At 38.6% G+C, this 22,528-nt stretch overlaps 1 protein-coding gene across 10 annotated transcripts in view; it reads right to left on the bottom strand.

Moving 5' to 3' along the window:
• Window positions 1-22,528, bottom strand: part of kiaa0825 (KIAA0825 ortholog) — a 357,628-nt gene that overhangs the window by 101,053 nt on the left and 234,047 nt on the right. The window contains exon 21 of one of the 10 annotated variants that reach the window (XM_048595045.1): window positions 19,052-19,099. The exons of the other annotated variants lie outside the window; for them this stretch is intronic. Within the exon in view, the coding sequence (XP_048451002.1) occupies window positions 19,078-19,099 (22 nt within the window). The 3' untranslated portion in view covers window positions 19,052-19,077. Of the gene's footprint in view, window positions 1-19,051; window positions 19,100-22,528 lie in introns of those variants that run through there. 10 annotated transcript variants of the gene reach the window in all.

Raw genomic sequence — 22,528 nt, 5'->3', positions numbered from 1 at the left:
TGTCACAAGAAGGTCACTTACTTTCTGTGCTTCACAAGGGTAAGTGCCACCATCTTCTCTCTGCTATCTCACATTCATCTATTGCACACAACCTCCCACCAAGGCTCATGGGTTGCTACTTGAATTATCACATGCAACACCTTCCCTCACTCCTTCTCACCCACGCATCCATCCAATCCCCATACACCACTAACCTTGCATGCCCTCTGTGCTGCCTACTCATTCATCGGGATATCTCACCATCTATCCCCCTTCTTTCATCAGCATTAATTGTGCCAGCCACTTTCATCTCATTTAATCCCTCGTTTCGTCTCATTCTGGGAGAAAATCATCCATAATAGGCTATAAAGAGCCAAGATAGATAGTGGGGTGCCCAACATTCAGCTCCTCATCCACTATGAGGAAAGATTCATTACCCAAAAGGTTGGCTGACCACGACCAAGTCTCTGGACCGATATCAGAGGCTACCCTTGACTTACCGTGCCTGACTGCAGGGTGTCTCCCTCGACTTGACTGAGGATTACTCTCTGTGGACATTCAGTCATGACCACTTGGTTGAAGAACATTCAGTGACTTTGCAGCGTAGGCTGCTGGCACATCCTGTAAGTGTGAGACTGAGGTACTACACTGCCATACCCATCCACACACTATACATGCCCTCCTCCTTTACTGATGACTGCTAATAACCATAAAAAGTTGCTTGGCTTTGTGTCGGTGCTGAAAGGCAAGTCAAATCAACAGTATTGTGAACATTTAAGCTCTAACTAAAGGAGCACAGTCCAAAAAGTCAAGAGAAGACATAACAAAGGTGCTATGAACATCCAAGTAGGTGTAAAGTGAGTAAGCAAGGAACCATGAGATTGCTGCCTGTCCCTGCACATAAAGTGTTCTGGTAACAGCAGTACAATGTTAAATGCTGACACACTCTGAAGTGCAGCACTGAAGTGGTGAACTGTATTTAAGAGTATCAGAGATCTGCAGAATAACAGAATTGTCATGATACAAAATGAAGCCATTGGGCCCATTGTGTCTGCACCATTTCTATTATCTGGTGCTAATTTCCAGACTTTTCCCCATATCCTTGCATGAGATTTCTATCCAAATAATCATCCAATGCCCTCTCAAATGCCTCAATTGAACCTGTCTCCAGCACATGTACTAACATTCCATACCTTAACTACTTGCTGTGTGAAGGGGTTTTTTCATATCACTCTTGCCTCATTTGTGCATCATTTTGAACCAATGCCCTCTTGAAATTTTCATCTTTTAGAAGCAGGAACAGGTTCTCGCTCTCTATTCAGCCCACTTATGAAAATCTCCGTAAAATCTCCTCTTCGCCTTCCTCTCTCCAAGGAAAACAGTCCCAACTTCTTTCATCTATCCTCATAAGGAGAGTTTCTCATTCCTGTAACCATTTTATTAACTGCTCACTCCACTTGACCTGTCAGCTTTAATGATTTGTGCATATATACACCCAGGTCCTTATGTTCATCTACCGTCATTAGAACCACACTTTCTATTTTACTTTGTATTATAATGCTCTTCTGACCAAAGTGTATCACTTCATACTTTTCTGCACTGAACCTCCTCTGCCACCTATCCGTCTACTCCACCAAAATGTGAATGACCTTTTAGGGTTCTATATTGTCCTCCTCACAGTTTACAATTCTTTCAAGTTTAATGTCAGCTGCCATGAAGGTATGGTAACGGCCAATCTGCATCAGATTCCAATCTCCATGGACTTGGGCTGCAAGCAAAGTAACTGCATATCGCGAATTGTCTCACCTTATGTCAATCTGCTGGATGGGAGAATGGGAAACTACATTTAAGTAAGGCCAGAGGAACTAATAATGAGGTATTAGTGTATGCTAATATGTGCAAATAGGCTTCTCGCTGCTCACTACCAAGATACTTGACTTCTTGTTAAACATTTGGCTGGAAAATTGGACATTTTTATCTCCACATTGAGAAGCTCGCATGCAATTCTTCCAACAGCTGCAACCTGCCCCCATGGCATTCAGGGGCTAGTAACAGTGCACATAAGGGAAGAAAAGTCAGACAATTATTCCTGATTGTTTCCATTCCTAAAGTTGAACTTCTGATTCTTTGATGTTTTAAAAAAATAGCATTTCTGATGTGAGTTTTTTTCCACTAGATTAATTCGTGGGCAGAGGAACTTTAAAACGGATCTGGGCCTGAATCTTCTGAGTAGTGGAAATGATGAGCAGGATGTACTTGAAGATACTCCCAACGTGATGCTACTGTGCACTTCCTCTGAGATCTTCTAATATTTACCATTAAAGAAATATGCAGCACAGCACTCATTGTGGAAATTAATCAGTGCTGAGTAGAGTTGATAAAAGATAGAATATCTACCTTTTAATGGTACTTATCATAGTAAAGGTCTAGTCTTTGAGTATTAATACAATGGTCTGCATGTCAGAACCTTGTGAAGGTCCTGACTTAAATTCTTCAATTGTACTTCTGTTCTCCAATGATCCAGAGATCAAAATGTTTTGCCCATGGAAAACTAATTATCCTTAATATCCACTGGAATCGGTGGGAAAGTTACAACTCATTTCAGAATGCATTAAAAACTCAGATGTCAGGTTTTACAAAAGGTATTCCATCGAAACTTCTTTGACAGTTTCTTCCCAAATCATTGATGTCCACCACCAAGAAGGAAAAGGAGAGCAAATCACACACTATACTTTATTGGATGTATGTTGCTTTACTTTAATTTAGGTAGAAATGTTGGAACCCCTTAAGATCACAATGGGAGACATGAACTGCAGCGGAACTTTGAGAAGAAGGTCCGTCATCACCTTTTCACGTGCAAATAGGGACGGAGAATAAATGCCAGTCCGCACAGTTAAAATGATGTTCCACTGACTCTGAAAATCTGTAAGATCAAACAGGAGACTTCCTGGTCCTTATAGCTCAATACCACAAAAGGTTATGCTGTTCTAACTGAATGACTGGGAAACATCTTAATTATACTTTAACATGATTTGAAACACCTAAAAACATAAGAAAGACTTTCCATAAAGACAGCAACTCCTTAATGCTCTGAAGCAGCCTATTCTTGCTACATCCAAAACGAATTATTCATGAAATATGAGAAAGATGTTATGACTTCTAACATAAGGAAACGTAACCACATTTCATGTTACTGCAAAGTTAAACATTCCGCTAAGATTTGAGTCATTTTTCCTTCAATTAAATATTTGATTGTCAACTATAGATTTCAAATATTCCTTCTTTTGTGTACAAACCATCGTACTTCATTTGCATTTGACTGAAGTATTTCACAATTACAAAATTTCACTGATATTGAGATAATAAATAGACTCTTTTCATTAGCTAAACGATCGATAACCTGAGGGCACAGATTTAAGATGATTGGCAGAAGGACGAGATGCAAATGAGGAAAACCATTTTCATGGAGACAGTGGTAGGATTTGGCATTTTGCTGGATAGGATGGTGGATACATATTTATTACTAACCGTCAGAAAGGATTTTGATAAAATATATTTTAAGTTGCGAATATATCAAAGAGCCGAAGGAAGATTGCATTTCAGAAGAAAAAGAAACTCTGCACCACTTTCTCCAGGGCAGTTAGTGATGGGCAGTAAATGCTGGTCTAGCCAACAATGCCTATATCCCAAGAACAAATAAAACAAAAGAGCAGCACAGATACAGTAGGCTGAACTGTCTCCTAATATATTGCACTATACAATGACTTTATTTGGTGAGTTGTTAGAGGTGAGAATATTGGTGCATTCAAATGATGACTGGATGCTTTTATGACACCCGAGGAAAGATGTTTAATAGAATCATTGAATTATGCAGTACGGAAAGTTGCTATTTGACCCATTGTGCCTGACACACAATTTCTGAAAGAGCTACTGATTACTTTCACTCACCGTTTCTTCCCAAAAGCCCTGCAAAATGTTGCCTTATCAAGCACAGATCCAATTTCCTTTTAAAAAATACTAGTAAGCTTGCTTTTATCCTTTGAGGCAATGTATTCCAGGTAACAACTCACTCAGCAAAAAAAAATCTCAATTGACTCAATGCTTTCTTTGTCTCCCTGAGTCCTTGTACTTACATTTCACACATCTTTTGTCAAGTATGCAAACTAATAACATGCATGTCTCAAAAAAGTTAGTATGTATATTAGAAATTAGTCGTGGCAATGACAAAGGATCACTTAAAAGTCTAGCGTTTCCTCTACTACCTGAATTCGAGGAAATTGAAATTGAGAGATAAGAGAATTTTTTTTTATTTTGAAAAAGCTGATTCAAGGTATATGGATAAAAAAACAAAGAGCTACTTTATTAAAACAGCAAGTGCCAATTAGAATGCTCAGAGCACAAAGTTAAAGAAAATTCTTTACAGAAAACAGCCTTTTTTATAGTCTACTTTTCAGATATATTTAATTTTCTGAAAAACCTAATTCTTTGATTTCTTATTGGCATATCCGAAAATACAATTCTTTGGTGAGGGTGAAGTCTTCTTGAAATGAAGATCCCTGCCATCTACCTGGAGACCATTTTAATTCACTCACTAGCTAAATTCTCAGAGGGGCTGGTGTATATGGTAACACAGAAGCCAATATCCCAGCTATCAGTTTTCATACAGCCCAGCTAGACCTTTACATTACTGTTGCCCTGCATTTATTGTTTTTTCATTGCACCTGTCAGCATTTCCTGACAGCGTATTACAGAGCGCATGGCTGCAGAATCGGTATCAATCAGTGCAAGATCATGCAGATATAAGTAACAGAATGTTGATAATGGGTCCTAAATCAAATCATCATGACTTACGCATAAGATTCTTAAAAGGTACTGACCCCTGGGGATCTCCCAGGTACTTTGCACTAGTTGTCAGCCACATTCATTCAAACATACAGAAAGTACCTGAAGTGTTCATTTTAAATCTCTTTTCACCTCAGTTAAATAAAACTAAGGCATCTAGCATCAACATACTGCTGATCTGGTTCTTGTCTAGCTTTTGTATCTACATAATTGCTCAATGTGTCCATCATCATTGTCAGATGTATAAAGTGCCTATCTCTGTAGCTTCCCAGCTTGTTTCTCTTCACTGCAGGCTTGCAGAGAGAGAGCACAGAAGTGTCATTTAATGAATAGTGCTATTCTTTGTCTGACAGCTTCATATCTGTTAGGTGTAGGAGGCCCTAGACTTTCCTCTGCTAATGCCTTTGACAGCATGCTAAATTCCCTCCCCACACACCCACTACGTACTGCACTGTAAGAGGTTGGGTCTACCCTAAATAACTGCCCTCTCTTAGCCCCCTTCAGCTGCTCTTCTTACATTAATTGACCAAATCAAATTGAGCAGATGAATTCATCTTTGATGTATCTGGATGTTTTGCCGACACTGCTGGATGTGGTTTCAACTATGGACAGAATGCTCAGACAAACAGTCCTGTTGCCATAGAAACAGATGATAACTGGGGATATTATGAAAAACATTTTTTTTAAGTTAAGGACTTAGACTACAAAATTCTCAGTGGATACACTTCAGTTCTAAATGTGTCAGATTCAATGAAGAATACATTTAAGCTTCTTCCAGTACTTTACATTATTAATCAGGTTATTTTTAAACTTCACAATTACTCAAGATCATTTTCTGAGGTGATGTGCATACATGCAGAAATCCTAGGTTATAACTTACTTCACTGGACTTTATTTAATGCATATAATAAAAATGCCATAAATATTTTATAAAATGTCATACAAATTTTGACCAGTTAATTTTTTTAATTCTACAAAAAAAATTGCAAAAATTAATTGCAGAAGAACAATATTAAGTTACATCTCTGATAATCATTTCTTCTTTATGGCCGCAGCTTAGCTTCTTGCTGGTCACAGGCTATTGTACAAGTATAAACTATATACAAGTCGAATTCTGTCATTTACAAGAAAGCTGTTTTCATTAAGAATTGTGTTACAGTATATTCATAACCGAACATTTCAATGAATTCTACATTTTTTAAAACTCAATTTACAACTCAGATTAATCTAAATTGGTTATTTTGAATTCATTCGATTCCAGGTGGAAGTTTCTGATATAACTGGCCTGTCACCTTGGTGTAGAGAGTGAACAGTCTCAGTCCCAACTATGGTTGGCTTAATACAAAAATGAACAATACCATACTAATGTTAATGCACATCCAAATGTTAGCCTACCTACATCTGGAGGGCAGTGACATTGAGCAGAATCAATAAAGAACTATTTGTAATAAAGCTTCTGGCTATCCAGTATCTATTGTGGAATATCAACCACATATTTTGAAGCATTTGATTTCTTGAAAACATGGGAAAGGGGTCATACAAATGAGATACTAATTTCTTGCTGGAAACAGGTGATTGGTAATAAAATCAAAAATAGAAATTGCTGGAAAAGCAGCATCTGTGGAGAGAAATCAGAGTTAATGTTTCGAGTCCAGCAATGCTTCCTCAGAACTGACGGTAGCTAGGAAAAAGTTTTTCTTAATGTCTTTCAGTTTTCATAGGTAACATAATGCCTGTTTTTACCACTTCAATTTGTGGTATAATGACAAAAAGAAACATTCCTTGGGATTTCAGGACTAATGGACTATGTTACCCCTCCCTCATTTACCTAAAGCAGAAATCCAGCCTGCTAATTCAACCAACATTTTCTATTATTTCCCAGAGACGAAAAACAAAAGTGTTGAGATGTGAAACAAACAATATCCCTGACAATATTAAGTCAACCATGTAGTGCAAAACTGAAGTCATGTGCATGTCAGACTTCATTCTGATGATTGGTCATTATCAATGTGAACTATCAATTAATTTTCACTCCACAGATGCTGTCTGACCTACAGAATATTTCCAGCATTTGGATTTATTTTAGACTTAGTTAAGATGATTAGTGAATTAGTTGCGGTTATGCAACAGTTCATTAGGTATCATGATGCACAAATTAACAGATTGAATTCAATTTCATCATTTATCATGGTGGGATTTGAACTCAGCATTTGGGTTGCTACTCCACAGTACAATAAGTACTTTCTTAAGTGATTTTAATAGTCTAAAATCAGCAGGATTTTCAACCCTATGAAGGGGTGGGTAAGCAGGTGGCTGCAAAACTTCATCCTGCCAGAACCATTCTGCCACAGGCTATTTCTTTGAATGCAGGACAAACACAGGAAAAGCTACCTATCCACAAGCAAAGGGCACCCAATTAAGGAGTTACTGGCCTACTAAGGCTGATTATCAGAGACCAATAGAAATTTTCCAGTCAACCGTTGAGAATTACTGAGACCACATCTTAAACTATGTATACACAGTTTTTTTGTCTCCTTTTAAAAGGAAGGATATATTGGAGGTGGTTACTAGATTGACATACAATGGGAATTGTTTGGACATGCTGGGCTTGTTTTCACTGGGGTTTAGAAGAATGGCCAGTGACTTAGTCCATTAGATCCTTGATGGTCTCGACAATGTGGACATGGGAAAGGATGAGTCCAGAACTAGGGGATACTGTTTTAAAATTAGGTAATAAGAAAATCTTCTTTTCTCTCCATGGGTTCTGTGACTTTTTGGAGTCATTAAACACTTTTAAAACAGAGGTAGAAAATTCTTGTTAGGCAAGGAAATAAAAGGTTATCTGGGCAGTTGTGAATGTGGAATTCAAAACATAAACTATTAGACATGATCTTATTGAATGGTGGAGTAATTTCAGGGGGTTGAGTGGTCTACTTCTGCTCCCATTCATAAGTTTGTTCATATTTTATTTTCAAAGGGTGTTGCTTTTAAGAAAAAAACCCTTTATTTTCAACTAGTACTGGTGGCAAATTACAACAAAGCAAGAATATTTTGCCCTCTATTTGTTGCTCATAATGGCCATTTCTTTTATCTTAATGACAGGTCATTTAAGCTGACATTTACTTGAATCTGGCACAAAATTTATTTAATGGATAAGGAAGTAGTGACATAATTAAGGATGTGCCTTGAATGAGCTACAAACTTGAAGGTGAAACACTCTGGAGTTACGAGTTTTAATTAATATTAATTCAATATCAAAACAACAAATTCTTAAGGCTTAAAAAATGGAGGAAAGAGAAATTTTACTATTTATTTAATTACATAAATAAAATTAGCTTCCAGAAATAAATTTTAAAATAAATATGAACTAAAATATCTAGGCGAGCTTGATGACACATACAGATTTGCTGTAATGATCTACTTTTAATATGGTCCTGATGGCTCCCTTTTAGAAGCTATGTCATTACCTGTGAAGATAATATGCAAGCTTGGAGCTGTAAACAAGATCTTTTTAAAAAGCTGAAAAATAAAGTACTAATGTAATTTATCATTGACAGTAAAGGATAGTTATTCTAATCAACCTGTTAAGATACACCTCTGGTTAGGCAACGGATAGACGTTTTAATGAACCTGTTCAGAGATGTTATAACACACTTCTGAAATATGGGGTATTTGAACCTAAGTCTTGTAGCTCAGAGGTAGGGACACAATCACTGTGCCACAACAGCTGCACAGATGAAAAATATACTTATAGGTGGCCCATGAACAACTGCAATTACCCAATCAAGCCACTTAAGAGCCAATTAGTGTATTCCTGCCTCTGCAGGCATTTTATCAGCAGTAAGAATGCTCTCCATATGTAGGTATACTGCCTGGAAAACATCAGCGACCTCAGAACAGGCTTTTTTTTTATACCATAAAATTATAAGAAATAGGAACAGGAGTAGGCTATTTAATCCCTCAAGCTGCTCCGCCATTGAATAGGATCACGACTGATCCAACATTCGTCACGTCCCCTTTCCTCTACTTTCCCCATAAATCTTGATTCCTCTACTGATCGAGAATCAATCTATCACAGTTTTCAATATACACAAGGACTCAGCCTCCAGAGCTCTCTGCGACTAGGTGTGTGCACGCTTTGGTCCCCAGAGAGGTTCCCCTCAGCCCCAAGGTAGTAATGGTCTCCCACACTGCATCATCTCCACCTGCCTTCAGTAATGCCCACCCTTTGGTGGGGCATGTCTGACTGTCTCCTCTACGCTCAAACCCTACGCAACTTACGTTGGAGAGTGCATATCCACAAATGGGTCCTCTTTCTTTAGTTGCAACCCCAGAGGTAGTGCTGCTGAGATGTTTGCTCTTTAATTTAATTGGTTGCTTCTAGGGACTGGTCGCCCAGATGCAGGCCCTTAATTGGCTGCCACTAGTAACGTGATCCCAGTTTTGCCAAAATAGGGTCACCCATGTCCATTGAGAGTTGGGGCATGGCACCATTGCACAGAATTGACATATTCATAGAGATGATTCCTGTTAATTTCTTGCAGGTGTTATAATATTCTGCTCAAAAGAACAGGTCAAGATCAGGACTCTTGACGGTGGGAACAGGATCACAGTGGATAACTGACTAGCCTCAGTTTAATTCCATTTGTCCTGTAAGCAGCATAGAACAGTCAGCACCAAGGAAATGTTTCAAGATAACATTCTGAATTACAGGAGTTTTATTTAACAAAACAATTTAATTTTTAGGTATAGGCTTCATAATTTAGTTCACTATCATGGGCAATTAGTAGTGCTACCCAAGATAGCAGCAATTTACCTTTGTCACAGCTATATTCCCAGTCTGAACAACCATACATTTGTATATTTTTAATAATGAAGTCTAAAGGATTTGATGTTCAGGCAAGGTATAGAGATAATGTTCTTGTTTTCCACAAATGATAAGAACTTGAGCTGCCATTATTATTCTGAACTCAAAAGTTTGAAAACTGCTGGTCTTGGATACTCCATAAAAATTTAAGGAGAACAGAGATAGCAGAAATGCGGAAACTGGGGTTCAAGGGTCCTTTTTGAATACTTATATTGCAGGTGAGCATCACGTCATGATTGTACCACCTACCAAAGAACTGGCTCAAACTAAAATTAAATTGGAAACATGAGATGCATATTCTAAGCTATCTTGCACTAAGTGTAAAAGATACCTGAAAGATTTTTGGACAAGATGTGATTGGACAGCTGGGTCACATTATGCATTTGTGCCACTTTATTCGAGGAAAGTAAAATTCTATGCAAGCATATTTAAATGCATGCCAGTAGCTATACACACCATTGTCTAGCAGCCAGTGAAATCTAGAAAGTTAGAAAATAGCTGACAGAAAAGTTGTTTTTTCCAGCATACAGACAAAAAATACAGTTGAACATATCACAGAAGTGTTGTTACGCATTATCTTTTAAGTTTAAAATGCTATATACCTGTCACAATTAGAATCTAGCAAATAATTATTCAGCATTAGTTTGTCATCAAAGTTAAGGAAGTTGGGGACTTTTTTGAGGAAAGATCATATTGCATCCATGTCAAATTATAACTGGATCAAAATTGCTTTGCATCTTCCATTTCAATGAAAGAAAAATAAGACTTTTCATAAATCTACCATATTTTGTTGGCTGTATGAAGACTTGTGACCATTTGCAGCTCTATAACTCATTATGCTGCATGGATGTTAATGACATGAATGCCACAGCTGCATGGCAACCACATCAATATGTATAGACATAATGGGTTTTTGAACTACATTGGTGAATTGCAAGTTTTGTGTTAAAGTATGACCAACTCCTCAGCAAACTCAAGGAACATTGATTTTTTCCATTGAGAGACATAAATATTTAGGTAGTGAATTCTCAACAATAGAAGTTCTTAACAAAATAAACCAGTTTTTCAGAAAATTGCTCAATTATATGGTTCTTAAACTAAGAACTTAAGTTAAAAATGCACACGTGAAGCAACCTTTTGCAGGTGTCTTGGATTAACGAGGATAGAGATTCCGTTCTCCATTCCATTGAATTTTTAGTGGAAAATTTCAGAGAGAAATTTAGAGGAAAATCACAGGAAATAAAACTTGAACCCTGCTTCACTTCTTAATAATACCGATTCTGCCAGAGGGACTTACACACATCAACTTGAACAGATGCAAGGCAGAATCATCACTTTTCAGGCACTTCATTCCAAATCATAACAACTCGCTGAGTAAGAAAGAAAATAGTCCTCTCAACTCCTGTTTGTTTTTTGCTTGCCAATTATCTTAATCTGAAGTTCTTTTATCATCACTAGAACCAGTTTCTCTTTACTCTATGTACTTTGTTTCTCCTGACATACAAAACACTGAACACCTCAATTAAATTTCCCTTAACACACACTGTTCTAGGGAGATCAAGTTCAGCTTTGCTCATCTCTTCACATAATTTATAATTAATATTATTCTGGTAAATCTCCTCTACAATCTCTCTAATATTTGACATTATTCCTCCAGTACAGTGTCCAGAATTGGATGCAAAATTCTAAACTGAGGCTTAACCAGTGATTTTTAAAGGTATACCATAACTTCTTTAATTTGTACACTTTGGGCAAAATCGTACCCGCTCAGTACCTTTTGTAACAGTAGGATCATTTTTGAGTCAGAAATTGAATTTCCTAATTCAGGCTTCCAAGGTTGCTTACCATTTCACCTATGAGCTTCCTATCCAAACAGGGAGGAGGGGAGGATTTATAAAACATTAATTTGGGGATGTGGGCTTTGCCGGCTGGGCCAACATTTATTGCCCATATCTGGTTGTCTTTGAGAAGGTGTCTATTTGTAGTGCAGTGCAGTCTATTTGATGTAGATACACACATAATGCTGTTAGGGATAGAATTCCAAGATATTGCTCCAGCGAAAGTAAAGGAATGGCAATATATTTCCAACACAGAATAGTGAATAGCTTGGGATGGAACTTTCAGGTGATGGTGGTGTTCCCATGTATCTACTGTCCTTGACCTCCTAGAAGCTGGTGGTCATGGGTTTTAGAAGATGAGGCTAAGGAACATTGGTGAAATTCTGTAGTGCATGTTGTAGATGGTACACACTGCTGTGACTGAGCATCAGTGGTGGAGGAAGTAAATGTTGTGGGTGTGGTGCAATTCAAGTGGGAATCTTTGTCCTGGATGATGACTCTCTTTTTGACTGTTGTTAGAGCTGCACTCAGCCAGGCAGATGGAGAGTATTCTATCACACTCTTGACTTGTGCCTTGTGGATGGTGGATGGACATTGAGGAATCAGGAGGTCAGTTACACAATGCCTAGCCTCAGACCTGCTCTTGTATCCACAATATTTATATGGCTAATCCAGCTCGGTTTTTTGTCAATGGTAACCCTTGGAATGACATGTCGATTATCTCAAAGGAAGGAATTCGATTAACAGAGATCATGTCATGAGCTCAAAAGCTCCCCTGAAATTTGATTTTAAGACTATTAGACCACAGAAGCAGAATTAGGCCATTTGGCCTAATTCATTTTTGATTATGCAGCATTAGAGAAGAGGCCTAGAAGGGACGCTCCTCAAGTTTCTCACTCTTACTGGTCCTCCTGTGGAATCTGGGGGTAGCAGTAAGAAAATCTCTCCATAAGGAAGAAAAGAATCTCTTCCACCAAGAAGAAATCAATGGAGGTGGCCAAGAAAGTCACAGCAGAAATGTGCTCTCCAATATAAATGCAGTGTACAGAGAGAATCCAGGACCTCAGGAAAGTGTAATGGATAAGTGGGATAACAATTTTAGATGCCAAGGTGCACATTTCGATTTGCCAGCATTCCCTTGCACAGCACTTGTCAGAAAAAGACAGCTTGCAATTCCACTTATCCTCTCCTCAATTTTATCAATCAGTACACACATTCAATCATCAACCACTCTCTTACCCATGTCTCACAACAGTCCACCACAAATGGTGCCCTTCCCGCCTGTCTAAACAAGACATTATTAATATTCTCATCTCTTTGCTTTCTCTTCTCAGGCAGTGATGACCAATGAAACGCATCTTGTCAACTACTGACAGTGCATGACCACCTCCTTCATTTAAAAAGAGGTCTTGTTCCAGCTGGCTCCAAATGATAGAAGTAACCTGGCCGCAGAGCCTGAGCCGCCTAAGACATTAGTACTCTGATATATCAAAAGATTGATCCTCTGTGATGATTATATTGCCTCATTCTAGTTAAATTTCAGTGTCTATCCTCCTGTGGATGAGCAAGTGGTTGGTCCCATTGTTGGTGTTATTCCTCCTGCTGCTGTTGCAGTTTTTGCCAGTGATACAGATTCTCTTCTTACCTCTCAGTATAGGTAGAAAGTAGAACTACTTAAGATGCAACCATTGCACATTAAAGGTTGGCAGTGGAAGAATCCTTGATAGGTTAAGTGCTTTCCAAGTATTTCTCAACCACCTGTCACTCAACCAATCCACTTTCTGAAAGAAGTCCTTAGAACAGCAATCTCTCAATGGCCATGGTTGTAACTCTTCAGTTTAATTGACCAAAGTCGCCACAGCTTTCCAGTTTCACAAAAAGAAGCTCTTCCTTCTATGCATTTGGCTTGGTGGCTGCAGAGATGCAGACTGTGTATAACGTGTCTGTCTGCTACATTCCTAAGAAGGACTATGAGGCTGCTGTGTTTAAAATAACAATAGCTCTATTGAAATGTTCTCTCTACAAGGCAGCAAGCTAGGCTGTATTTTCCCTCCAAAATGGTAGATGACATCATCACGACATCACGTGAGCAGACTCTTAAAGAGACAGCCCACCATACTTACACAAATGCACAGAACCCCTTCCCCTTTACATCAGAGGTTCCTGCAATAAAAACATTTACAATATTTAAAATGACTTATATAAAACAGTTAGCAAGTAAGACTTCTGAAGAATGTTGAGTGCAACTGAGGCATTTGTTTATTTTCCCATTGCTTTGCTGGCCCTTCCCTTTACTCCTGACAATCATTCATTTGGTTGTTCCTTTACATGTTTAAAAATGGCAGTTCCTTTCTCTTCAGTTTTTATGTTATGTAATTCTTTGCTAAACTGGTTGATCACTTCATTTGCAATGACAGTACGTCTGGTTTTAGAAGTCTCTGTTTCACATGCATACTCTCCCGAGTCCTTGGTTGTGACTTGATGAGTTGTCAATTAGTTTACAGTTCCTTGCTGAGATATTTCATATGTATGACTCTTTCTAATCTTTTTTCATCCTTAATGTTAAGGATGTATTTTCAGCCAATATTAAATACCTCAAATTGTTAATTGCCTTCCAGTAATGGCTTATTTATAATCCAGTAAAATTCATCAACGCTTTCATGAGAAGATATGCTTTCAAAAGATCCATTTTCACCTTCTTTCATCTCTGAGCTTCAGACTTTTTGTGCTTTGAAGTTCAGCTCTTGGATGGCGACTTTAGCAATTGTTCTGTTAATAAATTTTCCGCAAGTATAACCCCACTTACTCCAGGGGTGTGTCAAAACATGTCTGAACAGATTGATTCAAAATATCTACACGATCTAGCATCATTTTTATTCTTGTTATGTACTATAAGACAACTGTGTTTTCCAGCATGCAGTAGTTCATATTTGTCACTTGAACTAAGAACTACATTGGGCTTTGACATTCCATACTCCAGGATGATCACTCCTCTCTCTTCTCCAACAATATCATCCAAGGATTTCATGAAGACCACTGGCATTTCTTTCACTTTAAGTGAGGATGTGGTCTACTAATCTCCTGAATCCCAGGTATACTGCACAGTCATAGTGTTATGCAGCACGGAAACAGGCCTTTAGGTCCAACATGTCTGTGCCGACCAGATATCCTAAACTGATCTAGTCCCATTTGGATTTAGTTTTAGTTTTTATTGTCACATGTATCCAAGTATGGGGTACAATACACAGAGAAAAGTGTACAATGTTGCCAGACATGGCGCCATTTTAGGCACACAATACCTAGGTACAAAATCTTAATTACAGAAATAGAAAAATAAAGATACAAATTAAAAAGTTCGGCACTATAGTCTTCCTAGCATAAAAGTGGAAAAATAAAGAAATAAAGTTTAAAAAATCAAAAACTACAGTCCTTTCTTAAGCCACGCTCTTGCAGATGCTGCAAGCTGGACTTTACCCAGCAGGGCTGACTCTCCCCTGTGCTAGGCATGTTTTCCTGCGATGGGCTAAGACTTGCCTGTGTTTGCCAGATGCCTTTGCTGCTGACCATTGCTGCTGATCTCCATCGGGCACACCAGATTTTGTTGCTGCTCGCAAGGTTTTGGCCCTGACTGCTGTTTTGCTGCTGCTGCCATCCAGATTTGTGCTATCCAGCCATTGCCATGCTCCTTTGCTGTATTAGCTGCCTCACTGCACAGTCCCGCTCTGGTACTGCTCTGGACATCGATGAATCCATGACGCCACCAGCTGCCTTGTGGCCGACTGTCAAAGTCCCCTGCCACTGCTGTCACTGTCTCCATGACCAAGCTCTATAGACTAAAGGACTAAAAGAAACAAAGAAAAAAAGCGAGAAAAGAAGAAAGAAAAAGAAAGAAAAGCAGTCAGAGCAGACACGCTGTGGTGAGGAGTTCTACTCGCTGCCATCTTGACATTTGCCAGCACTTGGCCCACATCCCTCTAAATTCTTCCAGATGCCTTTTAAATGTTGTAATTGTACCTGCCTCCACCACCACCTCTGGCAGCTGGTTACATACATGCGCCATCCTCTGCGTGAAAATCTTTCCTCTCTCACCTTAAACCTATGCCCTCTAGCTTTGGACTCCCCTATCCTGGGAAAAGACCTTGGCTCTTCACCCTATACATACCCCTCATTTATAAACATCTGTAAGGTCACCCCTCACCCTCCGATGCTCCAGGGAAAATAGCCCCAGCCTATTCAACCTCTCCCTATAGCTGAAACCCTCCAATCCTAGAGTCATCCTTGTAAATCTTTTCTGAATCCTTTCAAGATTCACAACATCTATCCTATAGCAGGGAGGCCAGAATTGAATGCAGCATTCTAAAAGTGGCCTCACCAATGTCTGCAAAGCCAGAGCATGACATCCCAACTCCTCTACTCAATACATTGACCAATAAAGGCAAGCATGCCAAATGTCTTCTTCACAAGTCTACCTGTGGCTCCACATTCAAGGAACAATGCAACTGCACTCTTAGGTCTCTTTGTTTGGCTATTCTCCCACATCCTCTCATTTCAGATTGCAGATTGACAGTTCACCAATAGAACCTACTTACGTTACTTCATACTGGATGAAGTGCTGCCATCTCCTTTCTCCATTCTATGGGAGCATCAGGCTTAGTAAGCTCAGACCATAGCATGGCGATGCTACCTTCATTACCTTCCTTGTTCTGAAGCACTTGTTTGAAAACTACCGAAGGGCATTAACTTGCAAGGAAGTACTGTTTCTTTGGTACTCAATGTTGCAAGTGTGTCTTCCACTGTCCTTTGATTTATTTACGAATAACCAGCTCAATGATGGATTACTTTTGCTTCACTTCATATTTGGCACTAGGCTGAATTAGTGTGGATCCTTTTGTCCATTGTACTGTTGTACCTAATCTGCTAATTCCATAATGGAGGATGGCTGTATTTTCCTCTTGAGATTCCTCAGCCTTAAGCTGCTCCTTGAAGGATGTTGGCTCAGCTGTAACTAACAGGTGAGCACTTGATTATGCATTACCAACGTCACAGGTGTTGTCATCACTGTTGAGTTTATTAAGCAGGTTATTGTCTGTGCCATCCTTGTTCAATTTTTACTTTTTGGTTTGCTTTCTGCCTCAGCCTTTGGTCTGATGGCATTAGGCACTGGTCCAGCCTTGCAACATTTTGCTTGATTCTCATTCTTGATTTTTAATTTGACAGAGATCTTTTTTATGCTTTCCAGACCCCCATTAAAAGCAGTGGTATGTGTCTTTAGAATTTCATCATTTAATCATAGAATCCCTACAGTGTGGAAACAAGGTCTTCAGCCCAACAAGTTCATACTGATCCTCAGAGCATCCCATCCAGACCCATTCCCCTACCCTTTCCCTGTAACACACCTAATCTACACATCCTGGACACTATGGGCAATTTAGCATGACCAACCCACTTAGCCTGCATATCTTTGGATCGTGGGATGAAACCGGAGCACCCGGTAGAAACCCACACAGACACAGGGAGAATGTTCCAACTTCACACAGACAGTCGCCCAAAGGTGGAAGCGAACCCATGTCCCTGGCGCTGTGAGGCAGCAGTGCTAACCACTGTGCCGCCCGTGACAGATCAGGCTCAGAACCTGACAAGAAATTTACTTCGGCCCAACTGAATTTGATTTTCTCCAACCACATTCTTCCCAACACAGCTGGGAAATTTCCTTTGGTAACATTTAAGGACAAATCTTCAGACTGACAGTATAATTAACATTCACAATGATATAACCCCTTAAAGCTACTGTTTTGCCTTGTTATGTTCTTAGTACAATTTTTGAGGGGTGTAGCGCTATGTGACTCAGCTGCTTCTGATACACACTTTCAAATATCAATGGAACTGCTGCTCTGGTATCCACCTCCATTCTCACCAGTTTACCATTCAGTAAGGGAGTGGCCCAGTATCAGTTGGTGTCGCCAGCAATGGCCAATATGTTTAATAGTAGCCCCTCTACAGACTGAGAATATGGGCTTTTCTCATGCCTGTGCTTTCTTCCTATTGTTTGGTTTCTGTACTTTTGCTGTATGTTGTTCATGTTCCTTCCTCAAACACACTCATTCAATGTGCTCTTTTTGCCACAGTTTCTGTATACAGCTTCTTTATACCAGTAATTTGCTACTGCATGACCTGATTTTCCACACCGATGGCAGTTTTGAATTGGTGCTTGTCGCTCAGCTGCCATTTTCTAAACTCTTTCAGGCACCATTTTATGAACACTCATACTCGGATTTAGCTGTTGAGCTTCATTGGCTGCTAGTTCCATTGAGACTGCTATCTCCAGTGCTTTCTTTAAGTCTTGGTTGCTTTCCATCAATAATCTCTTCTGGATTGCTTCACATTTAACCCACATATCAGTCCATCTCTGAAAGCACCATTTAAGTTGTCTCCGAATTCACAAAATTCTGCTAACTTCTTTAAAATTGCTACAAACTGAGAGATTGATTCACCAATTTACTTATTCTGTTTGTGGAAACTGAGTCTTTCAGCAATCACCAATGGTTCTGGTGCAAAATGGTTCTGTAGAATTCCTATTATTTCTTCATAAGTTTTGGAATCTGGTTTCTCTGGCTGCATCAGACTCCTCAGAAAATTAAACGATTTTCCTCAGGAATGTAGGAATGATAACTACATCTACGTACATTTTGTTAGTTTGAACAAAATAATGGAATCCGTCTGCGTAGGAGTTTCAGCTGTCTTCATTTTCATCATATGGTCCTACAAGTTTTTTTTTATTCACTCATGGGATGTGGGCATCACTGGCTAAATCAACATTAATTGCCCAGAGAGCAGTTAAGAGTCAACCACATTGCTGTGGGTCTGGAGTCACATGTAGGCCAGAGCCAGGTAAGGATGTAAGTTTCCTTCCTAAAAGACATTAGTGAATCAGATGCGTTTTTCCCAAGAATTGATAATGGATTTATGGTCATCATTAGACTCATTCTTCCAGATTCTTTATTGAATTCAAATTCTACCACCTGCCATGGTGGGATTTGAACCCTGATCCCTAGAACATTAGCTGAGTTTCTGGACTAATAGTCTAGCGATAACATGACCAGGCCATTGCCTCCCCTATAGTGCCAAATGTTCCCACCATTTTGAACATTTTTAAATTTTAAAATGGGAAGGGCCAGCATAATACATTGTGCCATAAAAATTTAGCACTTCCTCACAATTCTGTTTAAAACAAGGTACTCCTGCAGTGCTTTTTTTATTTCGAATCTACACCCTTAGTTCAAAACACTTCCCTACATGTAAAGTGCTGACTGCTCACTGTGTTCCTTCACGGTGGAGGCAAGCTTCTTCTGCACTGTTCACCTCATCCTTGGGGTGAACTCTTTATTTTTTGCTGACTGTTCGAGCTTTGATACAGCAATGGTGCCAGTTGATTTATTTTCTTCTTTTTATCAAAGTGCCTCAAGATTTGCCATAAAGACCACGACTCAGTGGATTCACCCAGTGATCTTGAAGCAGGTTTATTCTGGTCACCAGTTTTCTTCTTTTGTTACATTATCCAGAAGGACTAGGAGGCCTTAGCATTTAAAATAAAAAGACCTTTATTAGGGAGGTGTTTACTCGACAAGACAGCATGCTAGATCAAACTGTTTCCCTCCAAAACGGCTGATGGTGTCATCATGCATGTGATCAGAGTCTTAAAGTGACAGTCCAATACTTACATAGATTTTCAACAAAGAAGTTCCTAATTGCCTTTTTAATCACCTAAATTGCTTTCCTGCTATACCTATGAGTGTCTGACCTCAGATTCGACTACAGAAAAAGCCAGAAGATGTGATGACATCGAAACCCTGACTTGATATCAATTTCTGGGATGTTTGACTCCATACAAATCTGAACTCGCCTCTTCCTAGCTGGAAAATTCTGCTCTTTACCATTACATAGTTATACAATAAATATAAAATCAAGGATATATATGTATTTTGAAAACAGATTCACCAACTTGTCATAACTGCTCCAAAGATCTATGTAATCAAGGTATCTCTAATCTGCACTACTTTTAAAATTGTACTATTTAACATATATTTTGTCTCCACGTTCTATCACCAAGAATGATTCACTTCATGTTTTTCCACAACAGATTTAATCTCTCACGTGTATGCATATTTCACTGGCCAGTCTACGCTACTGAAGTTTATTACTGTTGTTCTCACTCTTTAATATATTTATCTGTTGCAGGTTTCTTAATGTTGAAAAATGCATTTCTAATACTAGGAAACAGTTTGTCAGCTTGCAATTCAGATAACTGGTTTCCCACTGCTTTATCTAATCAACAAATATAGTCCACAAAAATATTATTGCACCAGAACAGGTTTAAGGGTGAATTCAAAGCTGTCATGCTCAGACTGGAAGCTTAACCTGAAGGGAAAAATAATTGGAAATTTGGTTATAGCAATTACTTGAACGGCATTCTCAAACAGCATGGTTCTGAACTGGGAGGTCAGCATCACAGAACTTGCTCTGTTGTCATTAGTACAATATTCTGTAATCAGTGTGAAGTCACAAACAAAGATTTATCTAGAGTTGTAGACTGTTCTACATAAGTCGTTCAAAAAAATAAATGTCATAGATCTGTTTGTGCTGAAACTGTGTAATAAGAACAGGTTGAGCATTAATTACAAAAGTAAACATATAATCAGTTATTGGCAATATTGTAGTTTTAGAATTATGTTCTACAATGTTTCTGATATTTAGGTTTTATTTAATTTTCAAAACAAATAGGTATTTTACTTTGATGAAGTTGAAACTGCATATAATTGTATCCTTATTTGATCAAATAAGTAATGCAATAGTTTGCACTTGGCTTCGGGAAAATGTGTCTGTGAGATGTTTTTCCCCATTGGGGATGGGTGAGTTGTTAGGGAGCAGGTGTATATTGAGGCTGGGCCCACCCGTCATACACACACTTCGGAAACGCAAATGGGGCTGTCGAGTCCTGAACTTCATTTGTTAAAAAGCACACCTTCATTCTCCAGGGCTTTGTCTCAGTTATTTTGTTCAATATTGGTTCCTGTAACTTCCAAATCTCATGACTTGCATGCAGGCAATCGTTTACAACTCCACTGATGGGTCATGAATTTGAGATGCTAGCCAGCCTCCACAAAATTACCGGGTGACTTGGAGATTCCTACTTTTGCAATTGAGATGGCCAGGTCAGGAATGCAAGGTATAGACTTGGTGCCAACATGCTTCTCCCTTGTTAGTGAAAACAGGAGGTGGGAATCCTGGAAAAGGACACCCCCCAACATTTATAAAGGTCCACAGAGTCTCTCTTGCTCCATGAAAATTTAAGCCAGTAATCTGGTGAGTTCAATACAGAACTCTGTTCTTAAGGTCAAAATTATACCTGAAAATGTAGGACAATTCAGCTATTTTGCAGGCACTAGAAATAAACAGCCATGTGGAAATGCATAGAAATGATGTAAGACAGAAGAAAAGCGTACACCTATCAGTGTTAGCTTAGCTTCTGAACACATTTTGAACTCAATTCATGATTTGATTTCACTGTCTTATCTGATCAGTTATTTGAATTTTTTTAAATCCTTCCAATGAAAATTTGTTTCCAGTGTACTTTTCACAAACTATGTATAGGTTTTGTTATTCTACTGGTCTGATCATTCCTTAAATTGATACATATATGTTTACCTTATATATACCACAGAATTTTTTCCATGCCTGTGAGGTTGCCACGTGCTCCTTTCTTTTATCTGTAACGTTCATTGTCTTTGAGGTTTTCTTATTCACAAACTTGAAGTAATTCTGTGGGTCTTCTTAGTAGCCCTTCCAATGTCCTTCTTGATGCATTATGACTGGATTTTCACAGAAATGAGATCTGACCTATGCATTACAAAGCTCCTGCTCTGTGGACTATTCTGGCTAAACGTTCTAGCTATTTCTTTAACTTAATTATTTTGCATATTATCTTGCAAATGCCAATTCCAGACTTTTCCTGTCTTTGTGAAATTAATTCTGAAACAATAACAATTATATATGCAGTTAATATTGCAAAATGTCCAAGGCATTCACAAGAGTGTGAACAACTATTATGTGAAAGCAAGTCACATTAGGACATAGCGAGGAAAATGTACTAAAGAGGCAGATTTTAAGGAGTGTCGTGAAGGGAGAATAGATGTAGAGGAATAGAGAGGTTTAGGGATGGAGCTTAAGGTCTTGACAGCTGAAGATGCAGCTGTGAATGCTTAAGCAATTTAAATTGGAAGTACTTCAGAGGCAAGAATTGAAAGGGCACCAATAATCTTGGAAGGTTGTGGGCTGGAGTAAATCACAGAAATGGGAGGGTTGAGGCTTTAGATGAGAACTTTAAAACCTAACTTTAACAAAAAACTGAGTCATGGTAGGTCAGTAAACATGAGCTATGGGTGGACAGGATTTAGATTGAGTTCAAACTAGGATAATAGAGATTTGAATAACTTCAAGTTTACAGAGGTTAGAATGTGGCTTGAAATGAATTGGAATTGTCAAATGTAGAGGTAGCAAAGCATGAATGAGAATTTAAGCATATGTCAAGTGCAATTAAATTATATTCTAGGAAGATCCATATTTTATATGTAACTATCTCCAAAGATGTAAACAAAGTTTATCATGTGGGCCTCTCCATCCCCCATTCCATACTACATTTCAATTGAATATCTATTATATACAGATGCAAGAATATAGTTACCTGGATCTGACCATCCCCCATTTCAGATATAGCCATGAACCTTTGCTTGCTTCCAGTTCTGTGGAATCTCTTCAGTGATCTATGACTCTTTTATTGCCATTTCTAGTACCCAAAACATACGTTTCCTTCTCATAACTCTAGTATAATTTATTTGATCTAATGAATGTATTGATCCAGTTTTTGTAAATCATCAATACTTCTTTCTTGTTTCAAAATCTGCCTATTTGCTTCTACAGTAAATATTTATTGAAAATAACTATCATA

This window comes from Rhincodon typus, chromosome 3 (genome assembly GCF_021869965.1).
Source record: "Rhincodon typus isolate 14 chromosome 3, sRhiTyp1.1, whole genome shotgun sequence".
Taxonomy (NCBI): domain Eukaryota; kingdom Metazoa; phylum Chordata; class Chondrichthyes; order Orectolobiformes; family Rhincodontidae; genus Rhincodon; species Rhincodon typus.
Note: the sequence above shows the minus strand (reverse complement) of the source record. Positions and strands in the feature narration are given on the sequence as shown.